The sequence below is a fragment of the Leptosomus discolor genome, chromosome 26, assembly GCF_034619465.1.
Source record: "Leptosomus discolor isolate bLepDis1 chromosome 26, bLepDis1.hap2, whole genome shotgun sequence".
NCBI lineage: Eukaryota > Metazoa > Chordata > Aves > Leptosomiformes > Leptosomidae > Leptosomus > Leptosomus discolor.
The window spans coordinates 1,036,630-1,051,112 of record NC_141416.1 but is presented as its reverse complement, the minus strand read 5'-3'; the positions used below and the strand labels follow the sequence as shown (position 1 = coordinate 1,051,112).

At 65.1% G+C, this 14,483-nt stretch overlaps 3 protein-coding genes and 1 non-coding gene across 4 annotated transcripts; 1 reads left to right on the top strand and 3 right to left on the bottom strand.

Moving 5' to 3' along the window:
• Window positions 1-491: 491 nt before the first annotated feature.
• TRNAM-CAU (transfer RNA methionine (anticodon CAU)) lies at window positions 492-563 on the bottom strand. Its single transcript has one exon. It is a non-coding gene; the product is annotated as a tRNA-Met (tRNA).
• A 1,100-nt stretch (window positions 564-1,663) lies between these two features.
• Window positions 1,664-5,462, top strand: ILF2 (interleukin enhancer binding factor 2). The gene is made up of 12 exons (XM_086478500.1): window positions 1,664-1,709; window positions 2,672-2,776; window positions 3,074-3,151; window positions 3,339-3,441; window positions 3,526-3,591; window positions 3,779-3,895; window positions 4,029-4,107; window positions 4,243-4,330; window positions 4,482-4,543; window positions 4,748-4,862; window positions 4,936-5,026; window positions 5,285-5,462. The coding sequence occupies exons 2-12, from the start codon at window positions 2,678-2,680 to the stop codon at window positions 5,443-5,445; spliced, it is 1,059 nt and encodes a 352-aa protein (XP_086334626.1). The 5' UTR covers window positions 1,664-1,709; window positions 2,672-2,677; the 3' UTR covers window positions 5,446-5,462.
• A 705-nt stretch (window positions 5,463-6,167) lies between these two features.
• SNAPIN (SNAP associated protein) lies at window positions 6,168-7,349 on the bottom strand. The gene is made up of 4 exons (XM_086478490.1): window positions 7,240-7,349; window positions 6,602-6,648; window positions 6,355-6,473; window positions 6,168-6,272 (listed from the first exon to the last, which is right to left on the bottom strand). The coding sequence occupies exons 1-4, from the start codon at window positions 7,347-7,349 to the stop codon at window positions 6,168-6,170; spliced, it is 381 nt and encodes a 126-aa protein (XP_086334616.1).
• Window positions 7,350-7,903: 554 nt separating this feature from the next.
• LOC147413571 (SMAD family member 4-like) lies at window positions 7,904-12,764 on the bottom strand. Its single transcript, XM_086478257.1, has 11 exons — window positions 12,528-12,764; window positions 11,275-11,449; window positions 11,122-11,142; window positions 10,802-11,008; window positions 10,539-10,670; window positions 10,308-10,436; window positions 10,161-10,214; window positions 9,873-10,056; window positions 8,729-8,897; window positions 8,211-8,349; window positions 7,904-8,115 (listed from the first exon to the last, which is right to left on the bottom strand). Exons 1-11 carry the CDS (start codon window positions 12,762-12,764, stop codon window positions 7,904-7,906), a joined length of 1,659 nt encoding a protein of 552 aa, XP_086334383.1.
• Between the last annotated feature and the right edge of the window lie 1,719 nt (window positions 12,765-14,483).

Genomic DNA, 14,483 nt, shown 5'->3' with positions numbered 1-14,483 from the left:
GGAACACCCGGCAGCCCCAGACCCCGTCCCGTCCCCACGGAGCCCCAAACCTCCGCCGGGCTCCGGGCGTACCCGGGGTGGGCGGGTGGGGGGTCTCGGCCATCTGCCCCCTCCGCAGCCCCTCGTGGGAGCTGCTGCCCCGCGTCCCGGTGACGGCAGCCCCGGGGGAACAGGGAGGTCACGCCGGAGAGATGCCGCTTCGGGGGCTGCGAGGCTCCCGGGGACACGGAGAGCGCTCGGGGACACGCGTGGCCCTCCCGCCCCGGGACACGCACGGCGGTGCGGGGACACGCATGACCCCGGCCGTCCCGGGACGCTCCCGACGCAGCGAGCCCCGCCGCACCCGATAAGGCTGCGAAAGGTAAGTCTGGCCGCAGAGGAGCCTTGGGGAGCGCCAGAGGCGGCGGCAAAAATTAATGTAATTGATGAAGGTGCTAATGAGAACAATAATGAGAACAAACCAAAGGTGGGGGAGGGTAAAAAGCAACCGCTAGCAGAGGATGGTTTCGATCCATCGACCTCTGGGTTATGGGCCCAGCACGCTTCCGCTGCGCCACTCTGCTGCTCGGACAGGAGCTTCTATCGGTGCTATATGTACCTATTCAGCCCGCGCGCATGCGCGCTGAGCTCGCCAGCCGCCCCATTCGTGACTCTCGTACCCCCTCCAGCGGCCGCCCGCCGCCCAGCGCGCGCGCACGGCCTGCGCCGCGAGTGGCCGCATTCAACACCCTCCCTCCTCCCCGCCTCCCGATTGATGGTTGGCCGAACCAATGGCTTTGCAGCGGAACGCGGTCGGCCGGCAGCCTCGCTGCGGGCGGGAACCAATAGGCGGGCGGATTGTTGCGGGGTTAGGGGAGAGCCAGCCCGGCGGGGGTCTCCACAGCGGCGGCGTTCATTGTTGGGAGCGGCGGAACCATGAGGTACGCGGGGACCGGGCCGGGGGGGGGGTGTGTCCCTGCCACGCGGGGGGGGGACGACGGGGACTCCCGAGCATCCCCGGGGCGAGGCCGGAGCCCGTGGGGAGGCGCTGGGGTCCCTCAGGGAGGGCCCGGGCCTGGCCGCCCGCCCCCCCCCCCCCCCCCCCCCCCCCCGGGCCGCGCTAACGCCGTTCCCCTTCTCTCCCTTCCGCAGGGGCGATCGAGGCAGAGGCCGTGGCGGACGCTTTGGTTCCAGGGGAGGCCCTGGCAGTGGGCGAGTCTGGCTTCTGCTCTAGCGAGGGTGGCTCTTTAGCGTGTCAGGCCTAGGGGGTGGGCCGCGGCCGCCCCAGGGGGGCGAGCTGCCGGGGGCGGGGGCGAGCAGAAAACCGGGGCTGAAGCTGGCAGCGTAGCGCAGGATAACGGTGAGGCGTAGAGACTGGGGGGGGGGTGTGTCAGGCCTCTCCAGGCCGGGTCTCAGCGCTGCGGGGAAGCCCTGGGTGTTCGGCCACCGCCGGCTCGCCCCGGGGCGGGGGGGGGGGGGTTAGTTATCGTGAGGGGGCTTATAAAGAAACCTGTCCTATTTCTGTAGGGCCTTTCTCGCGTCTCGGGACCAAACCTCCACGAAATGGTGATGGGGAGGGGGTGTTCGGTGATGACGAACACAGCGGCGAGCGGGTAGACATCCCTGCAGAGAATAAAGTGGTTTGTTTTGTCTTTTTTTTTTTTTTTTTCTTCTTTCCCCCCTTTAGGTTCCGGCCCTTTGTGCCGCACATCCCCTTTGATTTCTATGTCGTGAGTAACCCTCTCCTACGGAGCTGTTCGCAGGCAACAGCTGCGGGACTTTTCCTTGCTTAAAGATGCATCTTAAAATCCTCGTTTGCTGACTTTGGTGGTTTGACTTCTTTTAGCATAGCTGGAGTAAAGGAGTTCACTGAAAATGCTGTTGGCTCAGTAACTAACCTGAAATAGATCTTCTTACTGTCTGTTGTTTGGAATACTTGGGTCCCACGGGAAGACTGGGAGGCAGTTGAGTAATAAGGACAACAAACAAATGCCTTGATTGAGGTTTTTCTGCCTTTTTAAGGTGCCCCGCTCGCCCAGACCCTCCATTCTGTCAGCTCTCTCCAACACAAACCTCACGGGTTACTCTGGTAACCGTCACTTGTCCTCAGATGGTCTCCAGGCTCCTTTGCCACGTTGGTCCTCACAAGGACCAACAGCCACACACGTTTCCCACCCTTTTTAGACAAAATAATTTCCTCCTCCTGCCGAGCATGTGTCCTTTACAGACCAGGGACTTCCAAGGCAAATGAGTTCACTCACTCTTGCCTTCCAGGCCCTGTGAATCCATCCCAGCAACAAAACAACTCCGGCCATCTGCAAACAGAGGGCGTTATTCCTACAGGACTGTAATAGAGTTAATAAAAACCCTCTGGAGAGCCTCATCCTTAATGAGCTCTGCCCTGTCTCGCGCCCCGTAGTTGCGCTGGCGGCTCCCCTGCCGTTTCTGGAGACCTGCTGTTCCCGTCGGAGCGCACGGGCAGGACAGGCAGCTGCCCGCCCGCCTGCCCTCCCTCCCTCCCTCAGCATAACGTGAAATGATAACAGCAGCAGGTGAAAAGCACGAGGGGGAGTCGCAAAGGAAACAAGCGCTGGAGAATGAAAAAAAATAACGGAATAAATTTGGCTGATGAGTGGGTTGAACCCAAGTCCCTTTCTCGGGCGTCGCAGTCTGATCTCTGCTCCCGTTTCAGTGCGAAATGGCTTTCCCCCGCGTGAAACCTGCGGCCGACGAGACCGCCTTCAGCGAGGCCTTGCTGAAGAGAAACCAGGACCTTGCTCCGACCGCTGCCGAACAGGTTCTGTGCCCAAAATTGCCTTAAAATCCTTCGGCGGGATGTTAGTGCAGTGCTAGAGAACACAAAGACAGACCATCCTTCAGACAGCACAGCCAGCAGTAGCCATTATTAGCCTAAAAAGTAATTACTTCTCTCCGAAATGAGCACTGGGTGGAGTTTCTTGGAGAGGGATTTTTAAATCTGTGTGTTATATACGTTGCAGCGGGGCTGTGCGCGTTACGCTGGGCAAGATCAGGTTATTCCAAGTCACACTGGACAGCTGACTGTAACACCACCCCCTCTCCGATTCCTTTTCAGGCTTCCATCCTGTCGCTGGTGACCAAAATAAACAACGTGATCGACAATTTAATTGTCGCACCGGGAACGTTTGAAGTGGTGAGTCCAAACGTGCTGAGCTTGGGGGGGAAAAAACACCTCAAACTACGTGAGGAGATGCTTTGGCAGGAGGGATCTGGTGTTGTAGCTCCCAAACCTGCCCCGGAGTGGATTAAAGATTCCTTCCCAGAAATGGAGCACGAGCGTTAAAGCCCCCAATTTTTTTTCCTTTGCTTTTTTCAAACAGCAAATCGAGGAGGTTCGCCAGGTGGGTTCCTACAAGAAGGGCACCATGACGACGGGGCACAACGTGGCCGATCTGGTGGTGATTCTGAAAATCCTGCCCACCCGTGAGTATCGGCCACGCGGCGGCTGACCGGACCGCGGCGCTCGGCCCCGCTCTGACCGCCGCCGCCTCCGCTGCTTCTCCCTAGTGGAAGCCGTGGCAGCCTTGGGAAACAAAGTCGTGGAAAGCCTGAGAGCGCAGGACCCCAGCGAAGGTGGGACGCTCTCCCGTGTCGCACGGGGTGGAGGGGGACGTGGGCTGGTGCGAGGCAGTTTCCCCTTGAGCTTCGGGGTCTGTCTGAAGGGGACGGTGCCCAGCCCGGTGCCCAGCCCGGTGGGCTTCCCTGCGCTCCCGTGCGCCGGTGAGGTTTTCCGTGAGGAATTCTTGTTCCTTCTCCCCAGTCCTGACCATGCTGACCAACGAGACGGGCTTCGAGATCAGCTCGGCTGACGCGACGGTGAAGATCCTCATCACCACGGTGCCGCCCAATCTCCGCAAGCTGGACCCCGAGTTACACCGTAAGGGCTCGGCTTGCCCTGCCCGGCACGTGAGCCTCCACCGGGGCGGCGGGGGAAGCCAGCTGGCCTCCCCTGGCCCACACCTCCTCGCTTTTTTGGTTGGAAAACCAGGCATTTCTGTTGCTTCTTCCAGTGGACATCAAAGTGCTGCAAAGCGCCCTGGCTGCCATCAGACACGCTCGCTGGTTCGAGGAGAACGCTTCGCAGTCCACGTGAGTTTGGCCCCGAGCAGGAGCTGCAGCTCTGCAGCCTGGTGGGAATGATCCTCCCAGGGAGCAGGGGGAAGCGGGGGGCACGGTTTGGGGGGCGTGCTGCGTTACAAACCCTCCTCCTGCCGTCTCCTCCAGGGTGAAGGTCTTAATCCGGCTGCTGAAAGACCTGAGAATTCGATTCCCTGGCTTTGAGCCCCTCACGCCCTGGATTCTGGACCTGCTGGTGAGCGCACGAGGGGCGGCGCTGACGGCGTGCCAGAGCCGACTTGTAGCTGCCTGCACGTCCTTGGGCTCCGGCAGGAGTCGGGATTACGCCTCCCCTGCGGGAAGCCGCTCTCGCCCTGACTCCCTCTTTCTCTGTTCACCTCTTTCAGGGGCACTATGCGGTGATGAACAACCCCACCAGGCAGCCCCTGGCCCTCAACATCGCCTACAGGTCTGTTGCCGTTCGCTTCACTCGTAGAAATTCCTGTCACTATCTCAGTTTTGGACATATCCAGTGAAAAAAAGCGGCATCTTGGGGCTTCAGGGCACCTGAACTGGAGACTCCTCACGTCGATGTGCGAATTACAGACGTTCTGGCTGCGTTTCTGTGCTGGAACCATCTAGTTTTCTAACCCAAAACATCTTGTCCCCATAGGCGCTGCCTTCAGATCCTGGCAGCGGGGCTCTTCCTCCCTGGATCCGTTGGGATCACCGATCCCTGCGAGAGCGGCAACTTCCGTGTCCACACGGTGATGACCCTCGAACAGCAGGTGAGCTGCCCCGTGCGCCGCGGGGGGAGGGGACGGGGTCCTGCCCCCGCCCTGACTCTCCCCCGCCCCCCAGGACATGGTGTGCTACACGGCGCAGACGCTCGTCCGGATTCTCTCGCACGGAGGCTACAGGAAAATCCTGGGCCAAGAGGGCGACGCCAGCTGTAAGCGGGGTCGGGGCGACGCGGGGGGGGGGGGGTCTTCCTCCGGGCAGGCTGGCAACGTCTCGGCGGGGGGACGGGGCTGGTTCTCTGCGATGCTGGAGAGGGTGAAGGGCTCCAAGGAGAAGCGACTCGTTAAACCCCAGAGTGGTGGTGGTGGGGGGTGAAGTTGGCGAGGCGGGGGGTCGTGCTTCCCTCCCCGCCCTGGGGACAGGGCTTGTCCGCGCTGCTCAAGGTCACCCCGAGCCCCCTGTTTTGCAGACCTGGCTTCCGAAATGTCCACGTGGGACGGAGTGATCGTGACGCCTTCTGAGAAGGCTTATGAGAAGCCTCCAGAGAAGAAGGAAGGAGAAGAGGAAGAAGAGAATCAGGAAGAACCTGCCACAGGCGAGGAGGAGGAGAGCATGGAGACACAGGAGTGACTCGGCCAGGTAACGCCTGCGGGTGCTGCTGCCCGGGAGAAGGCAGCTGCCGGCGGGCAAGGGAACGGTCCGGGCAGCCCCCTCTCCCCCCCGGCAGCGGGACCCCCACGGCCGGGTGCTGCTGGCTGAAGGAGCCGAAGAACCGAGCAGAGCACCGAGCCGGCCCTCAGCGACCGCAGCCAGCTGCCACGACCTGTCCCTTGTTCGTGTTTTTATAAGTTGCCCATTAAAGTGTTCCCCCCTTTCGAGCGTGTCTGTCTGAGTCAAAAATGCATGTTATAGAAGGGAGCCAGGGAACGGTCTGACAGCGGGAGGGGTCAGACCCCCCTGGGGGCGCTGAACCCCCCTGGGGGCGCTGAACCCCAGCCTGCTCTCCTGTTCTGGCTCTGCTTTCCCCAAGGCCCGTCCCCCTACGGCGGGAGCGTTACCCGCCCAGAAGCCACACGTGGTCACTTTTATTACGGCGCCTACAACTCGGGAAGTACAATTCGGGGGTCCCCCGGTTCCTTCAGCTGCAGCTGGAGAGCTGCAGCCTCACCCTGCAGGACTTCTCGTGCTGCGGGGGCTCGGGAGAGCGCTGCTACAACCAGGGATGCCTGCTCCCCGCGCCAGCGGCCCGCTCCCTTCGCTGTCCGGGGCCGCTCCCGCTCCGGCCCAGCTCGCGGGGCTGTCGGTGCAGCCGCGGTGCGAGGCGGATCCGGCCCGGTGCTGCCACAGGGGCCTCACTTGCCGGGCAGGCCCTGGGGGTAGCCACCCGCCGCCTCCAGCAGGGCCTTTCTCCGCACCGTCTCCTTGGCCACGCTGTGGTTCAGCCTCCGCAGCCGTTCCTGTGCCGGGGGAGCAGCAGTCGTCAGGGTGGGGACTGGGATCCCCCAAAACACTGCGGCCCCCCAAGCCCCCGGGGCTGACCTGGGCGTTCTGCAGGATGTTGTTGACCAGCACCACCCTGCGCCGGGCGTTCAGCAGCTTCTTCACGTAGGGGTCGAGGTCCAGCGCCACTTTCTGGTCCTCGTTGATGCGGCACAGCTCTGGGGAGAGGGCAGAAGGTGGGAGCGGGCCCAGGGTGCCACGGACCCCCAGGGGATGTGGGGCAAACCCCGCTGCGCCCCCACAGCAGGGCTGTGGAGGTGACCCCTGCCCCCCCTGCGCGTCTCACCTGTGGCCAGGCTGTCGATGTGCTCCCGCAGCTCCACCTGGCTCTCCCTGCGGAGGGGACGGCTCGGTGGCCAGGACAAACCCCTCGACCTCAGCCCCACAGCCCCCAACCCACCCCTACACGCCCTCCAGCACGGAACCTGCACCCCCAGCTGCCCCTAACTCCCTCCCACTCCAAACGCTCACCCTACCCACCTGGTTACCTGCACCCCCCCAGCCATTCCTAACTCTCCCCAAATCCAGCTACACGCTCCCCCCCCCCTCCGCCTCTAACGTCCACCCCACACTCACCCCTAATACCCCACACTCACCCCTAATACCCCACACTCACCCCTAATACCCCCCCCCCGCCGCCGGCACCAACCCCTATGGCCCCCTCAGCCCAGTTACGAACCAACCCCCCCAATTCCCCACCCAAGCACCCCTAAGCCAACCCCCAGCTGCTCCGAAAGCCCTTCACCCCCCCCCCAAACCCGCCCTCCCCCGCATCCCCCCGGGCCGTATCTGCCCCTCAGCCCGGTTCCCGCCGCGGCACCTGCCCCTCAGCCCGGTTCCCGCCGCGGGACCTGCCCCTCAGCCCCGCTCCCGCCGCTGCCCTCAGGCGCCCCGTCCCCTCCTCCCGGACCCCCGTTCCCGGACCTGACGGCGTGAACGTGCCCGTCGAGCTGCCGCACCGCCGGCCGCAGGAACTGCAGCAGCCCCTCAGCGAACAGCTCCCGGGCCGCCGGGCCGCCGCTCCCCGCCGCCATCTTGGCGCCTCTAACGCCCGCGGGGGCCGCCGGGAAACGGAGTCCACTTCCGCCCGGCGCCTCTGAGGGCCGCTGGGAAATGTAGTCCTGGGGCGCCACTGGCGGCCCAGCCCCCGCCCTCTGCAGCGCCGGGCACCCGCAGGCACAGCCGTTCATTAAATAACGGCTAAAACCAGGTTTTGGTACTATTTTTCCCCCCCCTTCATTAAATAACGGCTAAACCCAGTTTTTGGTACTTTCTGCTTTTTTTTCTTCTTCCCCGTTCATTAAATAACAGTTAAAACCAGTTTTTGGTACTTTCTGCCTTTTTTTTCCCCCGTTCATTAAATAACGGTTAAAACCAGTTTTTGGTACTTTCTGCCTTTTTTTTCCCCCGTTCATTAAATAACGGTTAAACCCAGTTTTTGGTACTTTCTGCCTTTTCTTTTCCCCCGTTCATTAAATAACGGTTAAACCCAGTTTTTGGTACTTTCTGCCTTTTTTTTTTTTTTTTGGTGGTTTTTTTTGGCTTTTTCTTACAAAACTTAAATTAAGAGCCGTGGCGAGGGGGTGCGTTAGCGCAGGGAGGGCGGCTCGGCGGCCGGCATGGTGTGCAGGACCTCGTCCAGCAGCTGCAGGGCGCGATGGAGGTGCACCTCGATCCAGCACGGCGTGTGCTTGATGCTCTGCCGGGGGTAGTCGGGCCCCCAGCCCTTGACGAAGCTCAGCCGCAGGATGCACAACCGCCGCAGGTCGTCCACGCCGATCCCCGCCGCCGCCGAAAGCCCTGCGCCGGAGGGACAGGGCCCTGCGTGGGGCATCCCCGTGGCCACGGGGGTCCCGCGTCCCCCCACCGCCCCAGCCCCGGGGGGGGTCACTCACCCACGGCGGGTGCGATGCCTCCCACCGAGCCGGGTCCCGGGATGGTGCCGGCCACGGCGGCAGCCTGAGCGGCGGCGGCAGCCTGGGCTGTGGCCGCTTGCTGCTGCATCTGGCGGTGGCACTGGCGCAGGTCAAATACCTGGGAGGGCAACGCAGGGAGACCCCTGAGCAGAGCAGTGTTGGGGGGGGGAGATATGCCCTGGGGACCCCCTTCATGGGGGTCCCTCCGCTCCTGGTCCCTCAGCATTGGGGACCCTTTCCCTGGGACCCCCTTTAACACGGACCACGGGGCTCCCTCCATCTCTGGGGTCCCTCCATCGCCCCCCCAGCATGGGTGACGTTGCCCAGGACACCCTTTAATGCACGTCCCCCACCTCTGGTCCCCTCATTCCCCCTCCACCACGGGGGACCCTTTGAGGGGACCCCCTTTAATGTGGGCTTTGGAGTCCCTCCATCCCCGGCGCCTCTCCCTCCTGGGGATGCAGGGTCCCCTCCCTTTCCCCGTGGGGATCCCCCACCTTGATGTAGGCGCCGGGGTAGATCTTGTGCACGGCATCCCCGGGGGCTCTCCCGGCCTCCCGGTCCAGGTAGTAGCTCTGCACGAAGACGGCGTGGTCGCTCAGGCACCGCATCCACACGTCGCCCTCGCCGCGGCACTCCAGCTGCACGCCCTTCCCGATGTGCAGCCTGGCCCGCAGAGGCCGTCAGCACCCGCACCCCCCTCGAGCATCCCCCCGGCTGCCCCCCAAATTCTCCCATTAGCCCCCCATATCCCCCCACCTGCCCTCTACATCCCTCGTTTGCCCTCTGCGTCCCCTTTCTGCCCTGTACATTGACCATGTCCTCCTCTATGTCCCCCCTTTGCCCCATCATCCCTCATTTGCCCCGTATCCCCCTTCTGCCCCTTATATCCCCCATTTGCCCCCTATATCCCCCTCCTTATGCCTCATCATCCCTCATTTGCCCCCTATATCCCCCTCCTTATGCCTCATCATCCCCCATTTGCCCCCTTTATCCCCCTACTGCCCCTTATATCCCCCATTTTCCCCCTGTATCCCCCTCCTTCTGCCCCATCATCCCCCATTTGCCCCCGTATCCCCCTTCTGCCCCTTATATCCCCCATTTTCCCCCCCTATATCCCCCTCCTTATGCCCCATCATCCCCCATTTGCCCTCTGTATCCCCCTTCTGCCCCTTATATCCCCCATTTGCCCCCTATATCCCCCTCCTTATGCCTCATCATCCCCCATTTGCCCCCTTTATCCCCCTACTGCCCCTTATATCCCCCATTTTCCCCCTGTATCCCCCTCCTTCTGCCCCATCATCCCCCATTTGCCCCCGTATCCCCCTTCTGCCCCTTATATCCCCCATTTTCCCCCCCTATATCCCCCTCCTTATGCCCCATCATCCCTCATTTGCCCTCTGTATCCCCCTTCTGCCCCTTATATCCCCCATTTGCCCCCTGTATCCCCCTTCTGCCCCATACATCACCCCTGCATCCCCACGCACCCTTTTACACCCCATCTCCCCCTTCCGCCCCATGCCTCACCACCACATTGCCCCCCCCTTGCCCCCCCATTTACCCCATCCATTACTGAATCCCCCAGCTACCCCCCTCCCCCTTTCCCCCCCCCCCCCCCCCCCGCCTCGCCCCCTGCCCCACCGGGCCCGCTCGCTGGCGCTGGTGCGGTGCACGTTGGAGAGCTGCCCCAGGCAGAAGCGGTCGCCCCCCGAGGGGTCCACGTAACCGTCCACGATGACCACGGGGCAGCTGGACGGCACCTTGAAGATCTCCCCCACCTGCACGTCCATCTCGAAGTAGGTGATGGAGCACCAAAACTCCGGCCCTGGGAGGGAAGGACACACGACACACGGACGTGGGGGGTCAGAGCACCCATGGCTTGGGGAGGGGGTCATCACCGGGGTGCTAATTACGGTTGGGGGCACTTACCGGGGTGGGTGGACACTGGTTGCTGGTATGGCCCAGAGCTATGGTGTGGGGGCCCTGGGGAGGGGGCAGAGACGAGGTCAGCGCCGTGCCGGCACTTGGCCCTCGCAGACGACCCCCCCTCCCCTCCCCAGTACCCCCCAAACCTACAGTAGTGGTTGGGGTGGTGGAGTGGGGGCTGCGGGTGGCTCTGGCTGCTGGACTGCGGTGGGGGGGTGGGCTGTGGCCCCCCCAGGCTCGGTGCGTAGACGGCCACGCTGGTCCAGCTCGCTGGCGAACCTGGGGCAGGAGAGAGGGGGGCCGGGGGGGGGGGAGGGGGAGAGTGTCCCCCTGTGGAACCCCCACCGAGCTGGAGGACGGGGGGATGTCCCCAGTACTCACTGTGGTAGGGGGGCTTGGGGTAGCCGTTCTGCTGGGGGGGCTGCGCCGGGGCGGCCGGGGGTGGCGTGGGGCAGGCGATCTGCAGCAGCCCCTCGCCGTGGGGCAGCGAGAGCAGGGAGCCGCCGGGGGCCACTGGGGGGGGGGGGGGGGGGCACAAAGAGGGTGGGGGGGTGGGTCTGGGATCTCGGGCTGATGCCCCCAAACCCTTCCCAGCAGGATGGGGGACTGGGGGGAGGTTAAGGGGGGGGTGTGGTGTGTCTCACCTGGAGGTGACATGGGCAGCGCGGGGTAGAGGCTCGCGGGGACGCGGGGGGACTCGGGGAGCTGCAGGGGGGGCAGCGGCTGGCGGTAGGGCTCGGCGGGGGGCAGGCGCGGTGCCCGTTTGGCCCCCTGCTCCCGGCCGGGTGGTGGCACCTCCATCTGCACACAGTCATGGACAAACTCCTCCTTCACCAGGCGCGTGGGGGGCACTGGGGAAGGGGGGGGACACACACCGGAGACCATGGCGGGCACGGGGACCCGCTGCGGGGGGGGTGTGTTGGCTCCGGGGGTGCTCCCCACCAGCCCCGTGCTGGGGTCTCACCTGTGCTCTGGATGCTCAGACCTGCCGGGGAAGAGAGAGATGGCGGGGAGGGGGGTGGGGGGGATGGGGGTGTTATGGGTGCTGGTGGCAGGAGTGGGGTGGCCTGGGGGGGGGGGGGGGGGGTTCCCGGTGGTGGCGGTGGGTCTGGCTCACCGATGGCGGGGGCCACCACGCGCTCGTAGTGGTAGGGGTTGACGCAGACGCTGTCGTACTTGAGGTCGAAGGCGAATTGGCAGAACTTGACGTGTTTCAGCTCGTTTTTGTGCAGGTCGGGCCAGCGCCAGAGCCGGGCGTAGATGACGTGGGGGAACCCCTTCCTGCCGGCCACCTTTGGGGACACACACACACACACACACGGGACAGAGGATGGGGACACCAGAGCGATGAGGTGGGGGCGCAGGGACGGGGGGGGGGTGTGTCCCTCCCAGGCTGACTGCATCCCGCCTGGATGCAGGACACCCCCCCCCCCCCCCAGCATCCCCCCTGGTGCCGGGGCTGGCGCCAGGCCGGGACCCCGCGGTGGCCGGGGGGCTCCCCCTTCGCCTCCCCGGCTCCAGACATAACAACCCCCCCGATGCCCCCCCCCCCCGGCTCGCTGGCTGCCAGACAGTGACTCATCTCGGGAAGGGGGGCACAGTCGCCGGGGGATGCCAGCAGCGGTGGTGGAGGGGGGGGACGACGACAGCGGGCAAGGGGCGACGCTGCCTGCGGCTGCTCCTGCCTGGATGCATCTGCCTGGACAGGGTGGGGACCTCTGCCTGTCCCTGTCCGTGTCCCCCCACCTCTGGGGCAGCCGCGGCTCCGTGTGGGTGGGCGCAAGCCCAGACACTGAAGTCAGCGGTGGCTCCCAGCCCGGAGCCGCAGGCTTGATGCGGTAGGGGTCCCCCTCCGTGCCCCTCCCCGGGGGGGGTGTCCCCTCCACAGGGCCCCTTGCCACCCCGACGCCTCCGTCCCCCCAGCTCGAGGAGGGCTGGGGGGGGTGGGGTGTCTCAGGACATCACGATGCCTGGGCTCCCCCAGTTTGGGGAGGGCTGGGGGGGGGGTCTTGGGGCATCCCAACACGCAGGTTCCCCAAGCTTGGGGAGCGCGTGCATGGGGTGTCATGGGGCACCTGGGTCCCCCGCAGCTCGGGGAGGGTTGTGGGGTCTCAGGGACCATGGGACACCCCAACCCCCAAGTCCCTGCAGCTCAGGGAGGGCTGTGGGCTTTCAGGTGCCATGGGACACCCCAACCCCCAGCTCCCCCTCTCCTCCGGGAGGGCTGTGGGGTCTTGGGGCTGATTTGGCACCCCAAGGTCTCCCCAGCTCGGGGATGGCTGTGGGGTGCATGGGGGGGGGGGGCGGGAGGGGGCTGTCAGGCTGGTGCAGGGCTGCCGAGACGCCCGGGCCCCGGCGCGGCAGGGTTACCTGGAGCCGCCCGTCCAAGGTGCGCTGGATGGTGACGCACTTGCTGGGGTGGGCGCCGTTGGTGGTGATGGCGGCGATGAGCGAGTCGAGCTCGTCCTTCTTCTCCTTGAGCTTCTTGACGAGGCTCTCGATGGCCCGCTTGGCGAAGGTCTCGTTCTCCCCGCCCTGCCGGTGGCACATCAGGCTGTGCACGATGCTCAGGCAGGCGTCGCTGCTCGTGGGCGCGCCGAGGGACATGGCGCTGCTCCCCTGCAAGGCACGGCACGGCACGGCCCTGCCTGTCACCCCGCGACAGGGGACCTGCTGGCCCCCCCCTGCCCTCGCCTGGACGGCTGCTGTGGCACAGGGCCACCGAGCTGGGAGTTAAGCGCCGTGCGGGGTGCCGGTGCCCACGGGGCGGTCAAAAGGGACACGCAGCCCCTGTGTGGCACCGGGGACACGGCAGCCCCCCAAAACGTCATGTGGCAGGCCGGGAAGATGTGGGACAAAGCCACGTGTCACCTTGAATGGGGGGGGGGGGGACACCGGCCCAGATGCCTGGGTTCCACGGTCCCTGTCCAGGCTGGGAAGAGCGATGCCAGGACACTCAGGGCGTCCCCAGCATCCCGCGGTCCCTGGCCCTGATGGCAGCAGAGCCAGAGCCGGACCACGGCGCCACGCTCAGCAGCGTGCACGGGTGCGGGGACACCAGCTGGGTCACACCAGCGGCCTGGCAGGGAGCACGCCTGTGCGTGCAAGACGGACACGTGCTCCCCGCTGCCTGTCCCATCGCTGGCTCGGGGGCCAGACTAAACAGAGCCCCAGCTTGGCGCCGCTCCTTAACCCCTCGCTCGCTGCCGGGCTTCTCCCTTTCCTGCCTCCCCTGCCAGACCGGGTACACGCCAAGAGCCGCACGCAGACGCACACGTGCCGGGGCCCCGTGAGCATCCCCCCGCCGGCCGCGGCCATGCCAGGGCTCCGCGGTGCCGCTGCAGCGGGGGTCCTGGTTCTGCGTCACGGCGGGTGCAACGCTCCAGGGCCTGGGAAAAACCTTGGGCCGGCGGCAGACACAACAACAACCCGTCAGCCCTTGCTCCGCCGCCGCTTATCCGTGGGACGGGAGGCAGGCTGTCCTGCCAGCGCCCTCCCTGCTTGTGTGTGTCCCCCCCCCACGCGCGGGCACAGGGCCATGGCCCCCCGCTTCTTGCCAGAGCGATGCCGCCGGCCGGGCTCCTCCAGCTTGAGACGAGCCAGATGCTGTCGGCCATGGCGACACCTCCAGGGATGCCGGAGGGGCCCCGCGGAGCCCCCCACGGCTGGGGCACAACCCTGAGCACCCCGTCAGGCTACGGGGTGCGTCCCATGGGTGCTAAGGCAGCCTGGGGCACCCACCCTGGGGATGCCCTGTGCCGCCCTGATGCCAGCACTCCTGCCTGCTCTCTGCCAGCCCGCTCGTCCCCAGGGGCCCTGCTTGCCTGGCATGCTCTGCCTCAGGGCTCAATTTTGAGGCCAAAGGAAGTGAAAGAAGGTGGTGGGGAGTCTTGTGAGCAGGGGCTGTCCAGGATTGCCCTGGAAGGAGCATCTGGGGGCCCCCGAGTTGTTCTGGATCCCCCCGTTTCTGTGGCTGGACCCCAAGGCCAATGCTGGCTGCTCTGGGGAAGACGCAAAGGGCCAGGGCCGTCTCCTGCCCCACACGAAACTCAGTTCAGTCTGGTTTGGGGGAAACAGCTTCCCCCTGGCTCCAGCTCCCCGCCGGCAACACGACGGCCAGGAGCGCTCGGCTGTCCCTGCTGGCACCGCAGGCAGAGCGGACCCCAAAAGGCCCCTCCTGCCCCAGTGTCGGAGCGAACCAGAGGAATAACGAGGCGCCTCATCGCCGTGCTCCAGATGGGAAGTGACATTTCTGTGCGAGTCTTTTGTCCCAGCTGAGGGGACGTGGCTGGGGGCTTTTCACAAACCTGTCAGGGCTCCTCCTGC

What these genes read in the sequence shown, in the direction of transcription:
- ILF2 (XM_086478500.1), top strand. Translation starts at nt 2,678, where the DNA reads ATGGCTTTCCCCCGCGTGAAACCTGCGGCCGACGAGACCGCCTTCAGC. An exon ending in AGCGCAGGACCCCAGCGAAG is followed by an intron (nt 3,592 to 3,778) that starts GTGGGACGCTCT and finishes CCTTCTCCCCAG; the next exon opens with TCCTGACCATGCTGACCAAC. An exon ending in GCCCTCAACATCGCCTACAG is followed by an intron (nt 4,544 to 4,747) that starts GTCTGTTGCCGT and finishes TTGTCCCCATAG; the next exon opens with GCGCTGCCTTCAGATCCTGG.
- SNAPIN (XM_086478490.1), bottom strand. Translation starts at nt 7,349, where the DNA reads ATGGCGGCGGGGAGCGGCGGCCCGGCGGCCCGGGAGCTGTTCGCTGAG. An exon ending in CATCGACAGCCTGGCCACAG is followed by an intron (nt 6,474 to 6,601) that starts GTGAGACGCGCA and finishes CCCTCTCCCCAG; the next exon opens with AGCTGTGCCGCATCAACGAG. An exon ending in ACATCCTGCAGAACGCCCAG is followed by an intron (nt 6,273 to 6,354) that starts GTCAGCCCCGGG and finishes CCCCCGGCACAG; the next exon opens with GAACGGCTGCGGAGGCTGAA.
- LOC147413571 (XM_086478257.1), bottom strand. Translation starts at nt 12,764, where the DNA reads ATGTCCCTCGGCGCGCCCACGAGCAGCGACGCCTGCCTGAGCATCGTG. An exon ending in TCTGAGCATCCAGAGCACAG is followed by an intron (nt 11,009 to 11,121) that starts GTGAGACCCCAG and finishes CCCCTTCCCCAG; the next exon opens with TGCCCCCCACGCGCCTGGTG. An exon ending in CCACCACCCCAACCACTACT is followed by an intron (nt 10,215 to 10,307) that starts GTAGGTTTGGGG and finishes CCCCCTCCCCAG; the next exon opens with GGCCCCCACACCATAGCTCT.